The sequence below is a fragment of the Plecotus auritus genome (assembly GCF_963455305.1).
Source record: "Plecotus auritus genome assembly, chromosome: 11".
Lineage (NCBI taxonomy): Eukaryota > Metazoa > Chordata > Mammalia > Chiroptera > Vespertilionidae > Plecotus > Plecotus auritus.
Genome location: NC_137777.1, coordinates 13,590,575 through 13,610,479, shown reverse-complemented (window position 1 = coordinate 13,610,479; position 19,905 = coordinate 13,590,575). Strand labels below are relative to the sequence as shown.

The 19,905-nt window shown below is 46.3% G+C and overlaps 1 protein-coding gene across 2 annotated transcripts in view; it reads left to right on the top strand.

Moving 5' to 3' along the window:
• Nucleotides 1-19,905, top strand: part of SNX31 (sorting nexin 31) — a gene marked incomplete at both ends in the record, with an annotated part of 51,204 nt that overhangs the window by 18,146 nt on the left and 13,153 nt on the right. For both annotated transcript variants that reach the window (XM_080647255.1, XM_080647256.1), the window contains 6 exons: nt 329-439; nt 4,856-4,946; nt 6,113-6,200; nt 9,411-9,480; nt 12,160-12,252; nt 13,175-13,378. In XM_080647255.1, the coding sequence (XP_080503381.1) occupies nt 329-439; nt 4,856-4,946; nt 6,113-6,200; nt 9,411-9,480; nt 12,160-12,252; nt 13,175-13,378 (657 nt within the window). The remainder of the gene's footprint in view (nt 1-328; nt 440-4,855; nt 4,947-6,112; nt 6,201-9,410; nt 9,481-12,159; nt 12,253-13,174; nt 13,379-19,905) is intronic.

The window sequence follows — 19,905 nt, the reverse complement described above, 5'->3', positions numbered from 1 at the left end:
ATGGACTTTAGGGATGCTTGGAAATATTAAAAGCGAGAGTTAAAATCTGAAACCACCAAAGGTCATGTGGATGGTTTTTTCCGGATGCCTTGTTGTTTATTTGGAAATTATTCCAGCTCCATGTCATTTCATTGCCTCGGCACCTCTCCAGACCCCTCCTAACCCCTTCTCTGCCCCCCCAAACTCCATGCCCCAAATTTCTGCCCTGGGATCTCGTGTGCCTCTGGGTGTGACCCTCGGGGCCGGGGAGAGGACGCTGCTGACTGTCCCCCTGTGAGGGTCCCACTGGGGACCCGTGGCGCTGACCATGCCTTCCCTGTGCTCATAGGACACGTTCAGCATCGCCGCCAAGAAAGCCTCCCTGGACATATTTCTGCCCGATGGAAGGAGCATTGAAGTCGAGATCCTCACCTCAGACACCGCCGAAAGGGTCCTGGAGGTAAACGTCACCTACACTGCCACCCCGGAAGGAACGGAAAGCAGGGAGCACTGTTTGAAGGCAGGGACCAGGATACGGTCACCTTCTGGAAGCTTCCCGCCCACCCTTCCATGCTGGGTGATCTACCTGTAGAGATGCTGGGCTTTCTGGGAGGCTGGCCGAGAACCTGGCCTCCAGCCTGCACCGCAGGCCTCTGCTTTCACGCTCCCCGGGGGCACCGACTTTCCAGCGTCTCCTAGGGCCTTCCCACGCCAGCTGTCAGTTCCCTGGCACTTGGCCGGGGATGTGCCCTGGAAACACACCAAGTGCTTCCTTGCGGGGTGCTCCGTGGCTGGGGACAGAAAGGGTAGTGGGGCCCAGAACAGGCCGCACCCAGGTGGGCTGCGACAGGTTCTGGGAGAGAGTGACTCGGGTTTCTCAAAGGCAAAACCAGTCGTCCCTTCTCCCTCACAGCGAAAACCCTGAAGCCAACAGCCCAGCAGGTCTGATTCTGAGCCAGACCCGAGTCTTAGTTTGTTGAGGACTCCAGGGTGAGACCCAGAAAGCACTGGCCCCTCGGCCAGATGTGGCCGTGCTCAGCTCTGCCCTGGGCCTGTCCTCCCTCTGAGCTGGGCTGGGGAGGGGACACCATCTCCTCACACCCACACTGTCCCAGGCCCCCCCCCCCTTTTTTGGAGTGTTTTCATTCTAATCCTGCAGGGAAACATACACAGAATATAAAGTTATCAGCAGGGGGAAGTGGGAAGTTTCTAGGACCAACCAGCCAAAGGCAGGACCTTCTTGTGCTGGGGTCACGGCATCTGATGCCTCCTGAGCTGAAGTGGACAGAAGTGCTCCCTGCTGGGCTCCCAGCTCTCAGGTGGCCTTTACCTAAGACCTGGAGCACGTGTGTGTGTGAGTGTGTACGTGTGTGCATGAGTGTGTGTGTGTGTGAGTGAAGTTCTCCACATCGTGACTCTTTCTAGCCCAGAGATTTAAGCCTGCTCATGTCCTCCTGGCCTCAGAAGATCTTGGCTCCGCCTGGCACCATCACTTTGGACATTTCTTCCTGCTAAAGTCACTGCACACACCCCACCCCAACCTTCTCATGGCACCCACCTAGTGGCTGAGGCCATCCATTGAGAAGTGACCCTCGGCTCCTCCTCCTTCAGCCCTGAACCCTCCTGCACTGTATCCCACATCTCTCTCCTAGTCAGCCCCTTCTCCTGTTTTCTCCTCTCTACCTCCACACCCCTAGTTCAAGTCCTCGTCATTCTCATCATTCTACAGCAACCCCCGCCCCCCCAAATAGTCTTCCTGCTCATCTTCTGCACAGATTTCCAGAATGATCTTCCTAAAAAGCATCAAAGAACGTGATACTTAATGCTTGAGAGAATTTATACCAACCCCAGACCACAGTTCCCTCCATTGCTCTCCTAGGACCTACAAAATGGGAGACAGATCCATAAATGAAGGAGGGCAATGGCGAGGGTGGGGTCCGTGAATGCAGAGACCTCTGGGGCCGGGCAGGTAACTCAGGCCCAGCCTCGGCTGTAAGATGATTTGGAAGTGGTTGGGCCTTTGGAGGCCTGGGGAGCACCTGCCCTGCCTGTCAACATCATTATGGACATGTTTTCACACACTGGGCTCCCGGGCCACGCTAGACACACCTGCAGCTGAAGCTGGCTGCTGGGGGGCCTGCCGGGTCTCCCAGGTGCTGGGGTGAGGACAAGTCCTAGATTCAAATGGCAGTGGTGTCACGTCGGAGCTGTGTGTGTTTGGGGAAGTCACTGAACCTTTCAAGACAGTGTCTAAGTAATTCTAGAAATAGCTCATGCTCCATCAGCAGTGGTGGTTTTGGCTATGATCATTGGTGTTGATATTAGAGGTAGTGTGAATAACTATTGACTTGGGCAGTAAGACTAGGATTCCACAATCTCATCTGTTTGATCCAGTTTCCCTGGTAACGAATAGCAGACGTCTAACTAGATACATTTGTGATCTCAGAAAAACGTACTTTCTCTCCAATCACATCGGCTTGTGAGGAAGTCAACCCATGACACGGACATGATTGGCCTCAGGTACGTCCCCCAGGAGGTCCTACCCTCACAGGGGTGGAGCTCCCACCACAGGTGAAGTGAGCGCTTGGCCAAGCAGACAAGTGTCTTCTCTTCCCGGGGCTGGACACTCTCGCTGGAATGAAAGGTCATTTAAATGTTATCATTAGAAATCACAGTCTGTGTCTTCTCAAGAGCACTTGCCGCCACTCTGGCTCTGCTGTTGCCGACCACCTCGCCTCAGCCTGCTGGGCCCTTTAAGGACCAGCAATAAGCTAAGCACCTGTTTTTGTGGTTTATGCATTTGTGCTATTGTCATTTCATAGCTGGTGCTTGTGTTCTGGAGCATCGTTAACATTTGCCCAGATGGAAATATGGGCCGCGCCAGCACGGCCAAGGGTGAACCTGAGAGGGGGCGGTGAAGGATTGAGAAAAGACAGACAAGAGAATGAAAGCTGGGTCTCGGTGGGATGCTGGCTCTCTGGTGGAGAGACAGCAACAGCTCCCACCAGCCTAGTCTTTATTTTATAGCCGATACCACGAGGCAAAGTAAGGGCGTGGCCAAGATGTTTACAACATTCTCATGGGTTTCCATCCTACTCTACTACATGCACCTGATCAAGCTTTGTTTACTTGCAGCCTATATCACTCAGGCACGTGGGGCCACGTGTTCGGACCATAGGTGCACGACGCTTACAACTACAGCTGTTGGCTATCATTGTGCTGGGAGGGCTCTGCCCTCCAAGCTGGGACTTGCACGGGGCCATGAGCGGACGGTGCCCTCTCATCAGTCCAAGGCTTGAACCTGTCCAAACACTGTAGCCGCTCTCCACAGAAATATCAGTCTTTTTTTCCAGATGCTTGCTCCCCTCAAAAAGATGCTTGTACTTAGGTCTCCGTAAGTTATAAAAGCTGCCCCATTCTCCTTCCGCACTCCTCTGCGTTGGCATGTAAGCTTGTGTTTTCACCGAATGAGTCAGAGAAGAGAGAAACTAATTCGAGTGGACATGGGTCATATTTACATTAGGAGGAGATATAATCTGTTACCAGCACACTCTCCCCTTCCTCCCCTTCCCGCCTCCCCCAGTAGAGGAGTCCTGTGTTTTTGGTTTTTGTTTTCTGCAAGGGCGTGGGGAAGACAGTGAGGGGGAAAGGAGAATGGGTGAATGGGAGTAAGCGTTGGGGAGAAGCTGTGAAAAGTGCCCAGGAGAACACCCACTCATGCCGTCCACCTCATAGGACTGCCGCATGAGGGGATGTTTGGTGAGGAAAGTCCTCCTTTGAGCCTGGTATCTACCACTTCCACCGTGAGAACCAGGAGCCGTGGCTGAAGTGTCGGCTCACGCACGGGGCTGTGAAGGCGTGTTAGAGGTGTTCCTGGGGTGTTAGAGGTGACCTAGGGAATTCAGGTGGGGTGTGTAAAGAAATCACTCAGGAGCCAGTCCTATAGAGGCAGCGGGCGGGCTGGGTGGGTGGGGATGGAAGTTCCTGCGAAGGCAATGTTGCGGCCTTGGGACCCATTGGTAAAAACGCACCCATTGGTGTTGACATGAAAGCCCTTTGATGTTAAGGTCAAAAAGGAATATGAAATGAGGGCAGCTCTTGCCTGGGATCCGAGGATTTCACTGGGCAAGCACCACGCAAATTAGACTTGAACTTCACTGGAGACATCAGAGAGAAGCAGGCCTGGGGTATCAAAGACTCATAGCTCGTAGACCTCTATGTGACAGCCAAGAAGTGGGGACTATCCCTTTTCCCAATACCTGGTAATTCAGCCCACAGGAAGGGAAATGTCCCAGGACAGATGTCCGTGGAGAATGAGTGCTGCCCCCCAGTGGACAATAAAGTCCAAAAAATGATGCGGGGGCACGCCCACGTCTGAGATGGGACAACCAGCCTCAGCCGAGGCCAGCTGGTGTCCATTGTGCTGGGACAGATTTATTTTTTCTTCTTCACTCTATTTTTTTTAAAATATATTTTATTGATATTTTACAGAGAGGAAGGGAGAGGGATAGAGAGCTAGAAATATCGATGAGAGAGAAACATCGATCAGCTGCCTCCTGCACACCCCCCACTGGGGATGTGCCCGCAACCACAGTACATGCCCTTGACCGGAATAGAACCTGGGACCCTTGAGTCCGCAGGCCGACGCTCTATCCACTGAGCCAAACCGGTTTCGGCTTCTTCACTCTATTTTTTTTTTAATTTCTAAATTTTCTATAACAAGTACATACCATTTTAGATTTAGGAAACATTTAAGACCTGCTAGCCCATTAAAGAGCTCTTTATTGTGTTTACAGGCAATTTCAAATTCTGCACATCACAGGAAACATGGTGGACACTTCTAACTTTTACCCCTTTTTCTTATCTTTGGTTGAAGGTGGTGTCACACAAAATTGGACTGTGTCGGGAACTCTTGGGCTACTTCGGCCTCTTTCTCATTCGGTTTTGCAAGGAAGGCAAGCTCTCCGGTAAGGGCAGAGGGAATGCCACTGGGGCAGGTGCTCAGCCCAGAGATGCAGGAGCACAGCGGAGGGGCGGGCACCCCTCAGGGCAAGTCCTACTGCTGTTCTCCACTCCTGGATGGAAAGTTTGGGGGTGAGAGGTTGTGTCTGTGTTCAGGGTGAGCTGGAGTCATTGTAGCCTAGGGAGGTGGCATGGACAGGAGCAGGAAGTTGGGTCTTTCCAGTGACTGCACTTCCTCTTGTGCCTGCCCCAGTCCCAATCCGATGTCTGTCTCACCTTTACCCATGCGCCCTGTGCTGACCTCAAGACACCCCAGAACCCCCTTCTGAATGGAGCACAGGACTCCAGGCATCGGGACGTCTCATCACACCATCATTTCTCCTTGTTAAGGAGTATTTGCTAAAAAGTTCAGCTGACATAACTAAGTTCTTAGATTTTTAAAAAAGATATAACAAGATAGTAAAAGATGACAGTCCTATTCACATAGCTTTTGCTTTCTCTACAGTGCATTTCTAGATACTGCGAGTTTTTTAGTTGTGAAATGCTGTATCAGGCGTCCTCAAACTACGGCCCGCGGGCCACACGCGGCCCACCGAGGACATTTATCCGGCCCGCCGGGTGCTGCTGCCTGTCCTGCTTAGCAGCTGACTCGTCCCGGGCCCGCAGTGCGCATAGGAATTTGTTCAAGTGTTTTTTTTAAACTATAGTCCGGCCTTCCAAAGGTCTGAGGGACAGTGAACTGGCCCCCTGTTTAAAAAGTTTGAGGAACCCTGCATGTAGATTATCTCAGAGTTTTTTACATTTGTCCTCAAGAGGCTGTGGGGAGGTGCTTGCAGGTGAAGTTAAGGGCTTTATGAGCTGGCTTGGCCGCTGGGATTGTGGTGTGCCGGCAAAGGCACCGGGCCTCTCTGGACCGCAGTCTCTCCATCTGCATCCCCGTGTAACATATAGCTGACTCAAGATGCTGGTATTTTATGAAGATAAAATGTTATTTTTTGAATTAACTTGAGAAAGCTAAAAACTACATACAAATGCAAGAGAATATATTTATTATTATTATACTTTACTCTTTGCAATAGTAATGCTTTATGTTCTCATTTTAAAGCCCTGGGTATAAAACAAACTACCTGTGCTCTCTTAACCAATGAGATGCCCCTTCCCCTCTCTCTAGTCATGAAAAAATTAGCGGACTTTGAACTCCCTTATGTGAGTCTCCGAAGTTCCGAACTGGAAAACTGCAAGGTCGGACTCCGGAAGTGGTGAGTAAGCATTGTGATGGTGGGCATTCGAGGCTGTCTACCGCGGCTGATCAGAACTGGCCATCCTCACCTGTCGCCTCACAGTCCAACAGCTAGCCAGAGACCAGGAGGGAGCTTGGGGAAGGCGAAGAGGAAAACAGTGAAGAAGACAGAGAGAGGAATGACGAGACGATTTGTCCTCAAGGAAGGGTGTGGAGGATGATTTTCACGGGTTTCAAGTAAATACTGGAGGGGTATTATCATGAAGATGGTGGCCTTGAAGGCCAAGCTTGAACAAGGGCCATTGGGTTGGGATTGAAACAGGTAATGGTGAGAAATTACTGACTGTATTGATTGAAGGAATTTGTTGAGGATTGCAAGCAGATCACTTCATCTGTTGAACTGTGGTATTCCCTGAAGGCAAAGGGTGGACTCAGCCAACTTGCAGTGCATCTGAACTCTAAGTGGTTGGTCGGCTTATATTCCTAAAGGATTTCAACAATAAACGCATATATACCAGGACCAGCCATGTTCCTAAGATCAATAAGGCACCTGGCAGAAAATACTACCATTTCCCCCAGAAACAGAGGGCCCTACAGAGAGCGAACAAACAGAAAAAAAAAAAAGAAGCAGGACGCTCCCCTAACCCACCACCCACATAACCTATAACCTGTAGTCATTACCAAGGCTGTATAGGATTGCATCTTTGGTTCACTCTCTCCCAGCTAAGTTATTCTGTAATCTGAGCACAAAAGCTTGAAAGAAAGGCATTTTGAAATCTAGGAATAGCAGTTATCTTGACCTTGTGATGCCCTGTGAGAACTCTGGTCTGCGGTTTTGAATTTTGGAAACGTATTCCCAGCAAAGCTAGAAGTTCATTTACGGTTATTCAGAAGTATTCTGAGAAATTGTCAAAATCTGGAACGCTGAGAAGGGAAAAGGAAAAACCCTTAGCAGTTCCATCTAAGAGTCTATAGAGCAGCTGTTCTTCTGGAAGCTGCTTAGTATAACGAGTGGCTGAGCACAGTTATTCCTGGGGTCACAGTATGAGAATCTAAGTCTCAACTCTCTCAGGATTTAGCCAAATAAACTTAGCCAAATTATTTAAGCTCTCTAAGACTCCGTTTCTCTATCTGTAAAATGGGAATAATAATAATAGAGTCTACCTCACAGGATTATTGTGAGAGTTAAATAAAATGATCCCATACGCTCAATACATTTTGGCCTTGTTTATTATTGTTATATTGAGGATAATAATGATGATAACAACAGCAACCACCACAATCCCTGGGGCTTAGACTTGTTGCTCACAAGCTCTTCAGAGAGTTTGAGATCAGAGGAGAGATGAGGATTCTGTTTCTCACCTTGAAGCTTGAATAGAACACTGGGCTTTGCCTATGTCTTCATGAAACTGGTAAATTCTCGATCCTAAGTGCAAGATAAAATGTCTACCTGCAAGCCAGCATCTCACATCCGGGCAGATTGCCTTTGCTCATGGGAACTGGGAGGAAAGAAGGTCTCACTTCAGCTGTTAGAGGCGAGGATCAGATGACCAGCCGGGGGGAGCCTGGCACAGGATCCTGCAAGTGCCCGGTCCACTTGGGGGGTGAAGTCTTGCAGGATGGGGCCAGGGAGGCGAGCTCCATTGCCATGAGCTGTGGGATTCCCAGCAATACCGGAGTCTTAGGGATTTTCCTCTGCCCATGAATTCCCTGGTGTACCTCTCCAAGGAGGATATGGTCCCTTCCAGACCAGAGGATGCCCACCCTGGCCTCTCTGAGCCCCAATTTGGGAAGGGTCTGGGGGCTCTCTAACTCTCTGATGTAACAGTTGCCCCCGGGATGCATGAGTGAAATAGCTTATAAGTAGGAATGTTTCAGCTGTTTGTCCCACGCCCCAGAATGAAGTTGGTCTTCACCTAGAATTGTCATCCTTTTCCTAGTCTAAGCCAATCCCATAGTCTATTCACCCTACACATCTGAGTGCTGTGGTTCTGCTCACCTCTGCCTTCACCCTTTTCTGACTTTCTGTCGATTCTTAGCATGCGACGGTGCTCACACAGTGACTGTCATTTCCATTCATCCTGCTGACGCTGGATCCGTTAGTCAGACATGGAGCCCTACTATTTGCAAGTCACTTTGCCAAGGCCCAGAGGGGCAACCCTGAAGAGGACCCAGGCCCTGGGCTCAAGGGCCCTCACACGTGGCATCAAGATCAGTTTGATCAGAGCAGTGCTCAGGATGAACTTGGGGTGCTGAGAAAGCACAGAGGAGGGGATGGGAGGGCGTGGCTCACCAGGAGGAGCAGACAGGTCAGGGATGGAGGTTGGTGAGGCGAGTGGCCTTCCAGGCAGAGGGAGAGGAGAGAAAAGGTGGTTGGGCTGGAGAGGGTGGGGGAGGGGAGTGGGGTAAGAGCTGGAGCTGGAAATGAAAGCCAGGGTCCTGTGGAGGGCCTTGGAGGGGAGCAGGACAGATGACCTGACTTCTGGCAAGGAGGGTCTGAAAGGTTCCCCAGGAGAGACCACTGCTGTTAGAATGTGGAGCGTGAGATGAGGGAGCACGACTAAGGCAGAAGGTCTGGGGAGGAGGTTACCAGAGCAGCTCAGGCAAGAGAGGAGGTGGCCTGGGCACCGGGAGTCATACGGGTGTGGGTACCGGCCAGTGAGAGCGCCGGGCGTTGTGGGGTGGGGAACACTCACACAGCACTTGGCGACCCGCAGTGGGCTGCGTGTGACCAGGGACGCGCACCATTCCCCTGAAGTTTTATATTTTTGCACCTTTGCTCTCAGTGCCCACCAGGCAAGAGCTTACAGAATAAAGAAAATAGGGGACAGAAGAGGTGGAGGGACAAACTAAAGGCCGGGCAAGTAGAGGGGTGGGGCTTTGCCATAAAAGGGGCCTTGGTTCAGAAGGAAGAGGGCCATCGCTGCGGAGAGCACGCAGGCGCCCTTCAGTCTGCAGGCCCATGAGCCGTGTCCTATGAACTAACTCAGTGGTCAGCAAACTCATTAGTCAACAGAGCCAAACATCAACAGTACAACGATTGAAATTTCTTTTGAGAACCAAATTTTTTAAACTTAAACTTCTTCTAACGCCACTTCTTCAAAACAGACTCGCCCAGGCCATGGTATTTTGTGGAAGAGCCACACTCAAGGGGCCAAAGAGCCGCATGTGGCTCGCGAGCTGCAGTTTGCCGACCACTGAATTAACTTAATGCTCCTGAATCGTGCAGGTACATGGACCCATCCCTCGACTCCATGCTGATGGACTGCAGAGCAGCGGTGAATCTGATCTACATGCAGGTGAGGGTAACCAGGAACCATCAGAACACCAAGTATTATAGGCCCTTTGGGTTTAAACCATTAGAAAAAAATTGTAGAGAATTCTACCTCTCTACCTAGAATAGGCAAATTCACAGACAGGAAGTAGAACAGGGCTGGGGACGGGAGAGGAGGCGTTACTGCTGGAGGGTACAGGGTTTTTGCTAGGGATGATGAAACATTTTAGGTGTAGCGAGTAGTGATGGCAACATAGCACTGTGAATGTCTTAGTGTCTGGATCGCACACTTACAAGTGGTTCACGTGAAAAGTGTTATGTGTATTTTACCACAGGGGGTGGGAAGGGGGAAGACTTTATAGGGGAAAAAGAATCCTACCTCCATTTCCACCATCACGGTCCGAATTTGCAACTGACACTCATCATCTAGACCAGTGGTCAGTAAACACATTAGTCAAACCGCGAGCCACGGTTTGCCGCTCTGTTGACTAATGTGTTTGCGACCACTGGACTAGACTAAATGTTACCGTGTAGTTGGAAGCTGTGAGGATTAGGCAGTTGTGGCATATTGTGTGCAAAGAGGTAAAGGGTAGTATGTGACAGTGGTCGGCAAACTCATTAGTCAACAGAGTGGCAAACAGCGGCTCGCGAGTTGCATGTGGCTCGCAAGCCGCGGTTTGCTGACCACTGATCTAGGCTAATCTCCACGAGCCTGGGAAGGGTATCCCTGACCATTTGCAGTCAATGGTTCCTACATCTTGGCGTTTACTGTCTTTTCCCGGAGCCAACAAGTGCCTAGCTGCCCGGCTCCGGCTTCATGGGCAGGTGGCCTGAGGGGCTGCACGGTTCTGGCCTCGGAAGGCCTCAGCCTTGTTTAACGCTCTGCTGTCTATCGTTTTAAAAATATATATATTTTTATTGACTTCAGAGAGGAAGGGAGAGGGAGAGAGATAGAAACATCAATGATGAGAATCATTGATCAGCTGCCTCCTGCACACGGCGCACTGGGAATCAAGCCTGCAACCCGGGCATGTGCCCTTGACTGGAATCGAACCCGGGACCCTTTAGCCTGCAGGTCAATGCTCTATCCATTGAGCAAAACCAGCTAGGGCTCGCAACATTCTTAATAACGTTTGAACAAGGGGCCCCTGCATTTCCATTTTGCACCGGGCCCTGCAAACTATGAAACTGGTCCAGCCTATCCCTCCTCCTCAACCCCCAGAAAAGTAAAATAGAGTCTTTTTCTTTCCCCAACTCACGGGGCAAAGGCTCTGCTAAGCAGCGGAGTGGTCAGCAGGTGCTGCCTGCAGGAGACACGTCCATGCCCCCATCTCAGCTCTCCCTCGCGTCACCAGCTCCCGCGACTGTTCCCGTCACCAGGCCAGCATCTTAGGGGGCCTGTTCCTTCCCAAGGCCTGGCTTCCCAGTTCTGGGAGGGGGAGAGGGGTCGCTTCATTTCAGGAGTTCCCTGACAACATCCCACAATCTGCTCTCACACAGCAGCAGGTGGCCGGCCTGATTCTTGCCTTGTTCAAACCCTCCCAACTCTTTTCCTCTCACTCAGACCAAATCCCAAATCCTGCCATACTTGATCTATTTTCTTCTTAGCTTTTCCACCATCACACAAACACACACACGCACGCACGCACGCACGTATATATGTGTTTATATATGTATTTAAAATATTTGTTTACTATCTCTCTTCCGGCCAGAATGATTTCTCCACGAAAGCAGGCATTTGTTGGCTCACTGCTGTCTCCCCAGACTATAACTGTTCCTGGCATGACATTGGCATGAAGCCCTGTGATTGTTTTAAATGTGTTGTTTCATGGATGCTTCACAATAACTCTGCAAGGCAGTTGACAACCTCCACATTTGTAAGAAGGAGAAACATAAAGACAAAAGATAGAGTAGGCTTGGATATAGAAGATGTAGAAAGGGAATTTAACAATACTATTGCAGGCGACTCTTAAGCTGTGTGAGTCTTAGCTGGTACACTCTGTAGCTTTTCTTTAACCGTTTCCCCTAACCCTTGTCAACCCTGAATATTACATTTAGTTTAGTCTTTGCCAAGTTGAGAGGCAAAAAAATTATTTGATTACTAGTGAGGTTAACTATGTATTTGCCATTTGTAATTCCGTTCTGTCAATTGCTGATCCATATTCTCTGTCCATTTTCCTACTAAGGAGGTTTACATTGTTCTATAGCTTTCTATAAATAATATTAACTCTTTGCCTCATATGGTACACTCACTTTCCCTGGTTTGACGTTTACTTGTTGGTTTTGTTTTACGTGGTTTTTATAGGCAGAAGTTTTATATTTTCACATATGATATATTTCTTCATTATGACATTTTGTCTTTGTATCTTAAAAAGCTATCCCCTACCTCAAGATCAGATAGAAAATAGTCACCTTTTTTTTTTTTTTTCTGGTTCTTTTATGGTTTTTACACTTAGAGCTTTAATGTATCTGGATTTATTTGATGGGTGGTGTGGGGAAAGAGCTAACTTTACTTTCTTTTCCAAGTGTTGCCAGTTGTCCCCAAACCACTGAACAACATCTTTCTACTAATTTAAAAAGTAACTTTTAAAACATACAAAAACAGTTGGGTCTGTTTTTCTAGCCTTTCATACATGAGTATGTTCTTGGCAGATGAATTCATTTCTTCTAAGTTTGCTAATTTTGCAATTTATGTTGTTTTAAGGCCATCCAGGACATTCAGAGAGGGTGGGCCGAACCCACACAGGCCCAGAGGCAGAAACTAGAGGCTCTCCAGGAAGAAGACAAGCAAACAAAGGTGGATCAATTATTGCACCAAAGGACCCCCCCTGGGAGGGACGTAAAGAAACCGAGTGGAATGGGGCTGTTTCTATAATTTATAAACCCACCAAGCACTGAAAACAGTCTTACAAAATGAGAACACTTTTATTGATTTTTCTGATTATAAAATTAATAAAGGCTGTTTGTTTAAAGATTTTGAAAAATACAGATAATATACGGTGAGTCCTTTATCAAGTTAATTAATACAGACTCTCAACATTTAAAAAATATACATTTTTACCGATTTTAGAGAGAGGGAGGGAAAGGGCCAGAGAGATAGAAACATTGATGAGAGAGAAACATGGATCAGCTGCCTCCTGCACGCCCCCTACTGGGGATTGAACCCGAAACCCAGGCATGTGGCCTGACTGGGAATCAAACCAGTGACCTCTTGGTTCCTGGATTGATGCTCAACTGCTGAGCCACACCAGTGGGGCTAAATCTTTATTGTTGAAAGTATTACATATATCCTCCCCCGCCGCCAACCCCTTCTAGCCCGCCCTCAAAAAGATGACATTTTAAATGTACACTTTTTGCTTCTTTTGCTGAGATAGAATTCTATCTTCTCAGTCGAGTCGCTCTTCCTCATTCACCATTCAGCCATCGAATATTTTCATTCCCACTATTACTGAGCCCTGTAACGGGAGCAGGGACACATGGTGGATGAGGCAGAAGTGGTCCCTGCCCTGGCAGGACGCACCATAACCTTCCCCGGCCTCGCTGTCAGCGAGCACACGGGGCATTGTCTTCCTTCCCATTGTGCAAAAGAAAAAGGCACCCTCCCGCCCCTCAGTGGCATGTGTCCTACTAGGGTGGCCGTCGCTTCTCACATGAGGTTTGCCTCTGTTTCAAGTGGTCTTTTGCTTCCTCCTCCCTCCCCACACCTCCCTCTGGAGCAGTTTCTGGAGCTGTCCCGGGAGGTGCGGCACTATGGCTACGTGCAGCTGGACCCTTGTACCTGTGACTACCCGGAACCGGGCTGCGGGGCTGTGCTTTCTGTGGGCAACAACGAGATCAGCTGCTGCGTCACCCTGCCCGACAGCCAGACCCAGCAAGTTGTCTTCCAGCTGAGCAGAGTGAAGTGCTGGCAGGTCACCTTCCTGGTGAGTATCTGGCACTGCCTCACCCATGACTTAACGTTTCCACTCATGACTGAAGACCCTATTGTTATATATATATATATTGTTAATCCTCAGCCAAGGACATTTTTCCATTGATTTTTAGAGAGAGAATGGAAGGGAGCGGGAGAGACAGAGACAGAGAAGCATCGATGTGAAAGAGACACATCGATGGGTTGTCTCCCGCACGCGTCCCAGGCTAGAGGTATGTGCCCTTGACTGGAATTGAACCCAAGATCCCTCAGTCCCCAGGCCAGCACTCTATCCACTGAGCCAAACCAGCTAGGGCCAAATCCTATTGTTTCTGGATGACACCGTTGACATGGAGACAGGTCTGCCATTTGAATCGGTACCTCGAGTGAAGGAGCATCTGAGCCACAGTAGGCCTCACCCGGTGGTCAATCGTATCTATCGCCTGGTACCAGTTCCCCACCCATAGCAGCAGAGACGCCCAGCCTCCCACCTTCCAACAACAGGCTTCCCGCTGCTTGCAGGGCGGCTGCAGTAATAAGAGCGATAGAAATAACAGCTCTCATGCATAGAGCACTTAACATGTCCTTAGCCCTGACAGGATCTCTCCCTCGGAAAGTGGATGCTGAGCAGTAAGCTGTACTTAAACACTCCTGACCTCCATCAGACCTACACTGCCATCTCCTCCCTAGAGAAACCCTGGTGATCAGACTTGGTGGGTGCCTACTTTGTACCAGGTGCTAGGCGGGGCATTGCCACATCTATGATTTAATTAAATTCTTAGAAAAACTCAGTGAATTAAATGGAATTATCCCCTTTACACAGGAAACTGAGGTTCATTAGTAGAGGACAAACTCTAGTAGAGCAGCCATGGCACCCAGTTATTAAATCCACAGAATCCAAGGGAATTTCTGATCCGGCATAATACTCAACATCTCCCTCCTCCTCCCCCTCCCCCTATTTTTGTGGGCACTTCTCCCTTTGATAATTTTGTAAATATATATTTTATTAATTTCAGAGAGGAAGGGAGAGGGAGCGAAACATCAATGATGAGAGAGAATCATTGATCAGCTGCCTCCTGCATGTCCCCCACTGGGGATTGAGCCTGCAACCCGGGCATGTGCCCTGACCTCCTGGTTCATAGGTCGATGCTCAACCACTGAGCCACACCGGCTGGGCCCTTTGATCATTTTTTAAATGCTGGTGTTTCTTGGGGTTCTATTTCTAGCATCTTTCCTCTCCACATTTTCTGAAATCAATTATGATCCCTCTCAAAAGGGCCAGTATTTCCATCAGCCTCCTGGACATCTTCACCAGGTGTCTCATGAACATGTCAAACTCAACCTTTCCCCACAGCAGACCCATCTGTCCTTCTCATGCCCACCCTAGGGTTCTTCCCTCCCTATCTTGGTAAATGGGACCACCCCCTAATTGCCAAACCAGTAATGTTGAAATTATCTCTGACTTTTCCCTTACATGTTTAATTGCTGGTGGAGTCCTATCCACTTTGCCACCTTGCTATCCCTGAAAACTCTTCCTTTCTGTCCACCCTCACAGCTTGGTCTCAACATTTCCTGCCTAGATGGACCCAAGAGCCTCCTAACCCTTCTCTTGGCCCCACCCTTTCGCCCTTGACGTCGGTCCTTTTAAACTTTTGGGAACTTGTTTTGTGGCCCAAAAGTTGGTCTATCGTGGCAACTGTCTCATGCACACCTGAAATGAATGTGTGTTCTGCCACTATAGGATGGAGTATCCTATACATGTCAATTATGTCACATGGGTGATAATGTTCAAATCTATTTCCTTATACGTGTTCTCTCTACTTGTTCTGTAAGTTATTGAGGGGAGTATTAAAATCCTCAAATATAATTGTGGGTTTGTCTAATTCTTTTGAGTTTTATCAGCTTTTTCCTGTCTTATTTTATGATTCCAGTTGTTTGCACCATTGGTTTTTATTAGGTGCATCTTTTTAAAAAATTTATTTATGGTTATTTAAGAGTTTTTAATATACATCTTTATCTTATTACAGTCTACCACTTCACAGGAAGTATAAAAAACTTACAGTAAACTTAAAAAATTTTTTAAAAATATTTGTATTGATTTCAGAGAAGAACAGAGATGTAAAAATGTCAATGATGAGAGAGAATCATTGATTGAATGCCTCCTGGGGATCGAGCTCACAACCCTGGCATGTGCCTTGACCAGGAATCGAACCGTGGTTGACTCTCGACCATTTAGCCACACTGGGCTACAGTAAACTTTTATTTGCCCCTTCTGTCATTTGTGATATCTATTGCCATACTTTATTTCTACATATAAGCCTCATGCTACATTATAATTATTTTTACTTTAAGCAATTATTTTTAAACTTTTAATTTTGATATGATTATAGATTCAAGTGCAATTGTAAGAAATAGGGCAGAGACCCTGTGTACTTTTTAGCCACTTTTCTCAATTATTTTATCTCGCAAAACTATAGTACAACATCACCACCCAGGATATCGATATTAATACAATCAGGAGTCAGAACTTTTCTGTCACAAGGATCCCACATGTTGGTCTTTTATAGTTACATCTTCCTTAACCCCTGGCAACCACTAATCTGTTTGCCATTTCCATAGTGCGTCATTTCAAGAACATGACATGAAACTTTTGGAGGTGATGGATATATTCATTACCTTGATCGTGGGGATGGTTTCATGGATGTATGCATGTGTCCAAACTCATCAAACTGTATACATTAAATATGTGCAGCGTTTGCATATTATGCATCAATAAACTGTTTTTAAAAAATTGCACATAAAAAGAGGCTATGTATTTGATCAGTTGATGAAAATGGGATCAGAGGTTCTCAGGAACCTAAACCTGTATTTCCTCTGGGGCTATGCATGATTCAGTATTTAGTTTACAGTGACTTTATAGAACATGAATAATAGAAATTATTATACCATGAATAATAGAAATTGACTATTCTTAGGAGGTAAAAATGTATATAAAAGCTAAGAATGTTAGATGAATGGAATCCTACAGTGTGTAGCCTTTTGGGATTGGCTTTTCTTTACTCAGCATAATTCTTTGGAAATTCACCCAGGTTGTTGGGTTATATCGGTAGTTTGTTTCTTTTTATTGCTGAGTAGTAGTCCATGGTATGAAATGGCTAAAATTTGGTTAGCCATTCACCCAATGAAAGGTATTGGTTGTTTCCAGTTTTTAGCTGCTATGACAAAGCTCCTATAAATATTCCTGTACAGGTTATTGTCTGATCACAAGTCTTTATTTCTCTCATATAAATACCCAGGAGTGAAATTACTGTGTCATATGGAAGTTGCATGTTTAGTTTCTTTAAGAAAGTGCCAAATTGTTTTCAAGAGTGGCTGGTTGTACCAATTTACATTCCCACCAGCAATGTGTAAGTAATGTAGTTTATCTGCATCCTCATCAACATTTGGCACTGTCACTATTGTTTATTTTAATTATTCTGATAAGTGTGTAATGGTATTTCATTGTGGTTTCAATTTGTATTTCCCTCAAGGCTAGTGATGTTGAACATCTCTTCATGTGGTTATTTGCCATCTGTGTTATCTTCTTTTCATATCTTTTTCCCATTTTCTAATTGGACTAGAGGCCTGGTGAATGAATCCATGCACCAGTGAGGTCACTCAGTCTGGCCTGCAGGATCGGGCCAAAACCTGCTCTCAGACATCCCCCGAGGGGTCCCGGATTGCGAGAGGGTGCAGGCCAGGCCGAGGGACTCCACCGGTGCATGATCAGGGACAGGAAGGGATGCGGGAGGTTGGCCAGCCGGGGAGGGACCTCAGGAGGGCTCCAGGGTGTGTCCAGCCCGTCTTGCTCAGTCCTGATCAACAGGACCCCAGCAGCAAGCTAACCTACCAGTCAGAGTGTCTGCCCCTTGGTGGTCAGTGCACATCATAGCAAGCGGTTGAGTGGCCTTAGCATATCATTAGCATATTATGCTTTGATTGGTTGAATGACCAACCTGATGACCTAACACTTAGCATGTTAGGCCTTTATTATATAGGATTGTTTTACTGTTGAATTTTGAGAGCAGTTAATAAATTCTAGCTATTATTCCTTTGTTGGATGTATGTGGTTTACAATATTTTCTCTATAGTTCTTTTCTGTCCTCTTAACAGGTCTTTAGTGGAACAAAAGTTTTTAATTTGGATGAAGTCTAATTCATCAGTTTTTCTTTTTATAGATTGTGTTTTCAGTGTCAAGTCTAAGAACTCTGCCACACTCTAGATCCTGAAGTTTTTTTCCTGGAGTTTATTCCTAAAAGTGTTGTAATTATAGGTTACACATTTAAGTCTGTGATCCATTTTGAGTTAATTTTTGTATAGGGTGTAGATCATAGAAAAGGTTCCTTTTCTTGCTGCTGGAAGTCCAGTTGCTCCAGGACCATTTATCTTTCCTCAAGTGAATTACTTTTATATCCTTGTCAAAAAACAGTTGGGCATATTTGTGTGGGTCTATTTCTGGGTTCTGTTCCACTGACCTAAGTCTCTCTCCCTGCATCAATACCACACAATCATTCTCTACCTTTGTAATAACTTTATTGAGATGTAAGTCACATACTATACAGTTCACCATATAAAATGTGCAATTTAATGGCATTTCTCATATTCTCAGACTTGTACAACCAGCACCACAATCAATTTTAGACCACTTTCATCCCCTCAAAAAGAAGCCCCACACCCTTTACCTGTTACCTCTCTATCCCCCCATTCCCACCAGCCCTGAGAGACCATTAATTTACTTTCTGTATCTATAGATTTGCTTGTTCTGAACATTTCATGTTAATGGAATCATATGAGGTCTTTTGTGTCTGGATCCTTTCACTTAACATGTTTCTAAGGTTCATCCTTGTTGTAGTGTGCATCAGCACTTTATTCCTTTTTATGGTCAAATAATATTTCTTTGTATAAATATAACAAATGTGGTTTGTCCACTCATCCATTGAGGAACATCTGGGTTGTTTCTACCTTGCGGTTGTTATGAATTATGCTGCTATGAGCATGTGTGTACAACTCTTATGTGAACATATGTTTTCATCTCTCTTGGGTTTATGCCTAGGAGTGGAATTTCTGGTAACCTTTCCCTAGAGGTAACTCTATGGTTAGGTTTTGAGGAACTTCCAAAACATTTGCTCCATTTTACATCCCCACCAGCAGTACGTGAGGATTCTGGTTTCTCCACATCCTTGACAATACTTGTTATTGTCTGATTTTTAAAATCATAATCAGCCTAATGTATGTAAAGTGGTATCTCATTGTGGTTTTAGTTCAGTCTTTGTTCTTTCTGTGCTTCATTTTCAGTAGCTTCTGTTGCTATGGTTTTAAGGTTATTGATCTTTTATTTCTATTATTGTATTTTTCATCTCTATAAGTTCCATATAGGTCATTTTCACATCTCCATATTTTCCTTGTCATTCTATGTTTTTCTCTAAATGCTTGAGTGTGTGGAATATATTCAAAGTAACTGTTTTAATATTGTTGTCTACTATTTCCATTATTTCTGCAATTTCTGAGTCTGTTTCTACTGATTGATTTTTCTCCTGTTTGCAGAGCATACTTTCTCCTGTTTTGAAAGCCAGGTAATTTTTTCTGGTGTGCTGAACATTGTGAATTTGCATTGTTGAATGCTGGATTTTATGGTATTCCTTTAAAGAGTAATTAGACTTTGTTCTGGCATGCAATTAAGTTCCTTGGGATTGGTTTTTAAATTAATTCATTATAGGCTTGCTTTTAAGCTCTCTTAAGGTAGGTCAAGAACAGTCTTGAGGGCTAATTTAATCCTTTACTCATTAGCTGTCATTCATTAGCCGTCATTCTTCAGACTCTCCCAATGTTTTGTTTATTATAGTCTCTCTACTCTGGTTGATAGAAACACAAACCCATTTCCAGCCCAATTTGTGAGTTCCTGGATTTGTTCAACCTACAGCTTTTCAATGGTTCTCTCCTCAGCCTCTCATGCACAGATGTGCATGAACATCTGTACATCCCATACATGCACATTATCATTATTCAGCCAAAGATTTGACATGAGCTCTCTGGAGCTTTTTCTCTGTATAAAGCCCTTGTCTTTGGTCCTCTGCTCCACAAATGCTAACCTGGACTTCTTCAAATGTTTCTCTCTTCTCAACTCAGCATGACCCCTGGGCTCTATTTGGGTTCCCCTCCTTATGCCGCATCCTGGAAAGCCCGCCAGGTAGTAAGCTGGGTAATTGTAGAGCTCACCTCACTTGTTATTATTCTCCCTCAATTAACAGCTCTATATTATCTGTCATTCAACGTCAGAAAACAGCTGTTTCCAAGTTCAGTTTTTACATTGATGCTGTCAGACCACTATTTCTAAAATATAAATATAATTGTATTATTATGTAGCTTTTAAAATCTTTTAATAAATGCCTATTGCCCTGAAGATCAAATCCAGACTCCTTAATTTAGCTTATAAAACCTGTAACCCTTAGGGTTGTTGGGTGGCAAGCAATAGAAAACAACGCTGTGGCTCTAGTGAAAAAG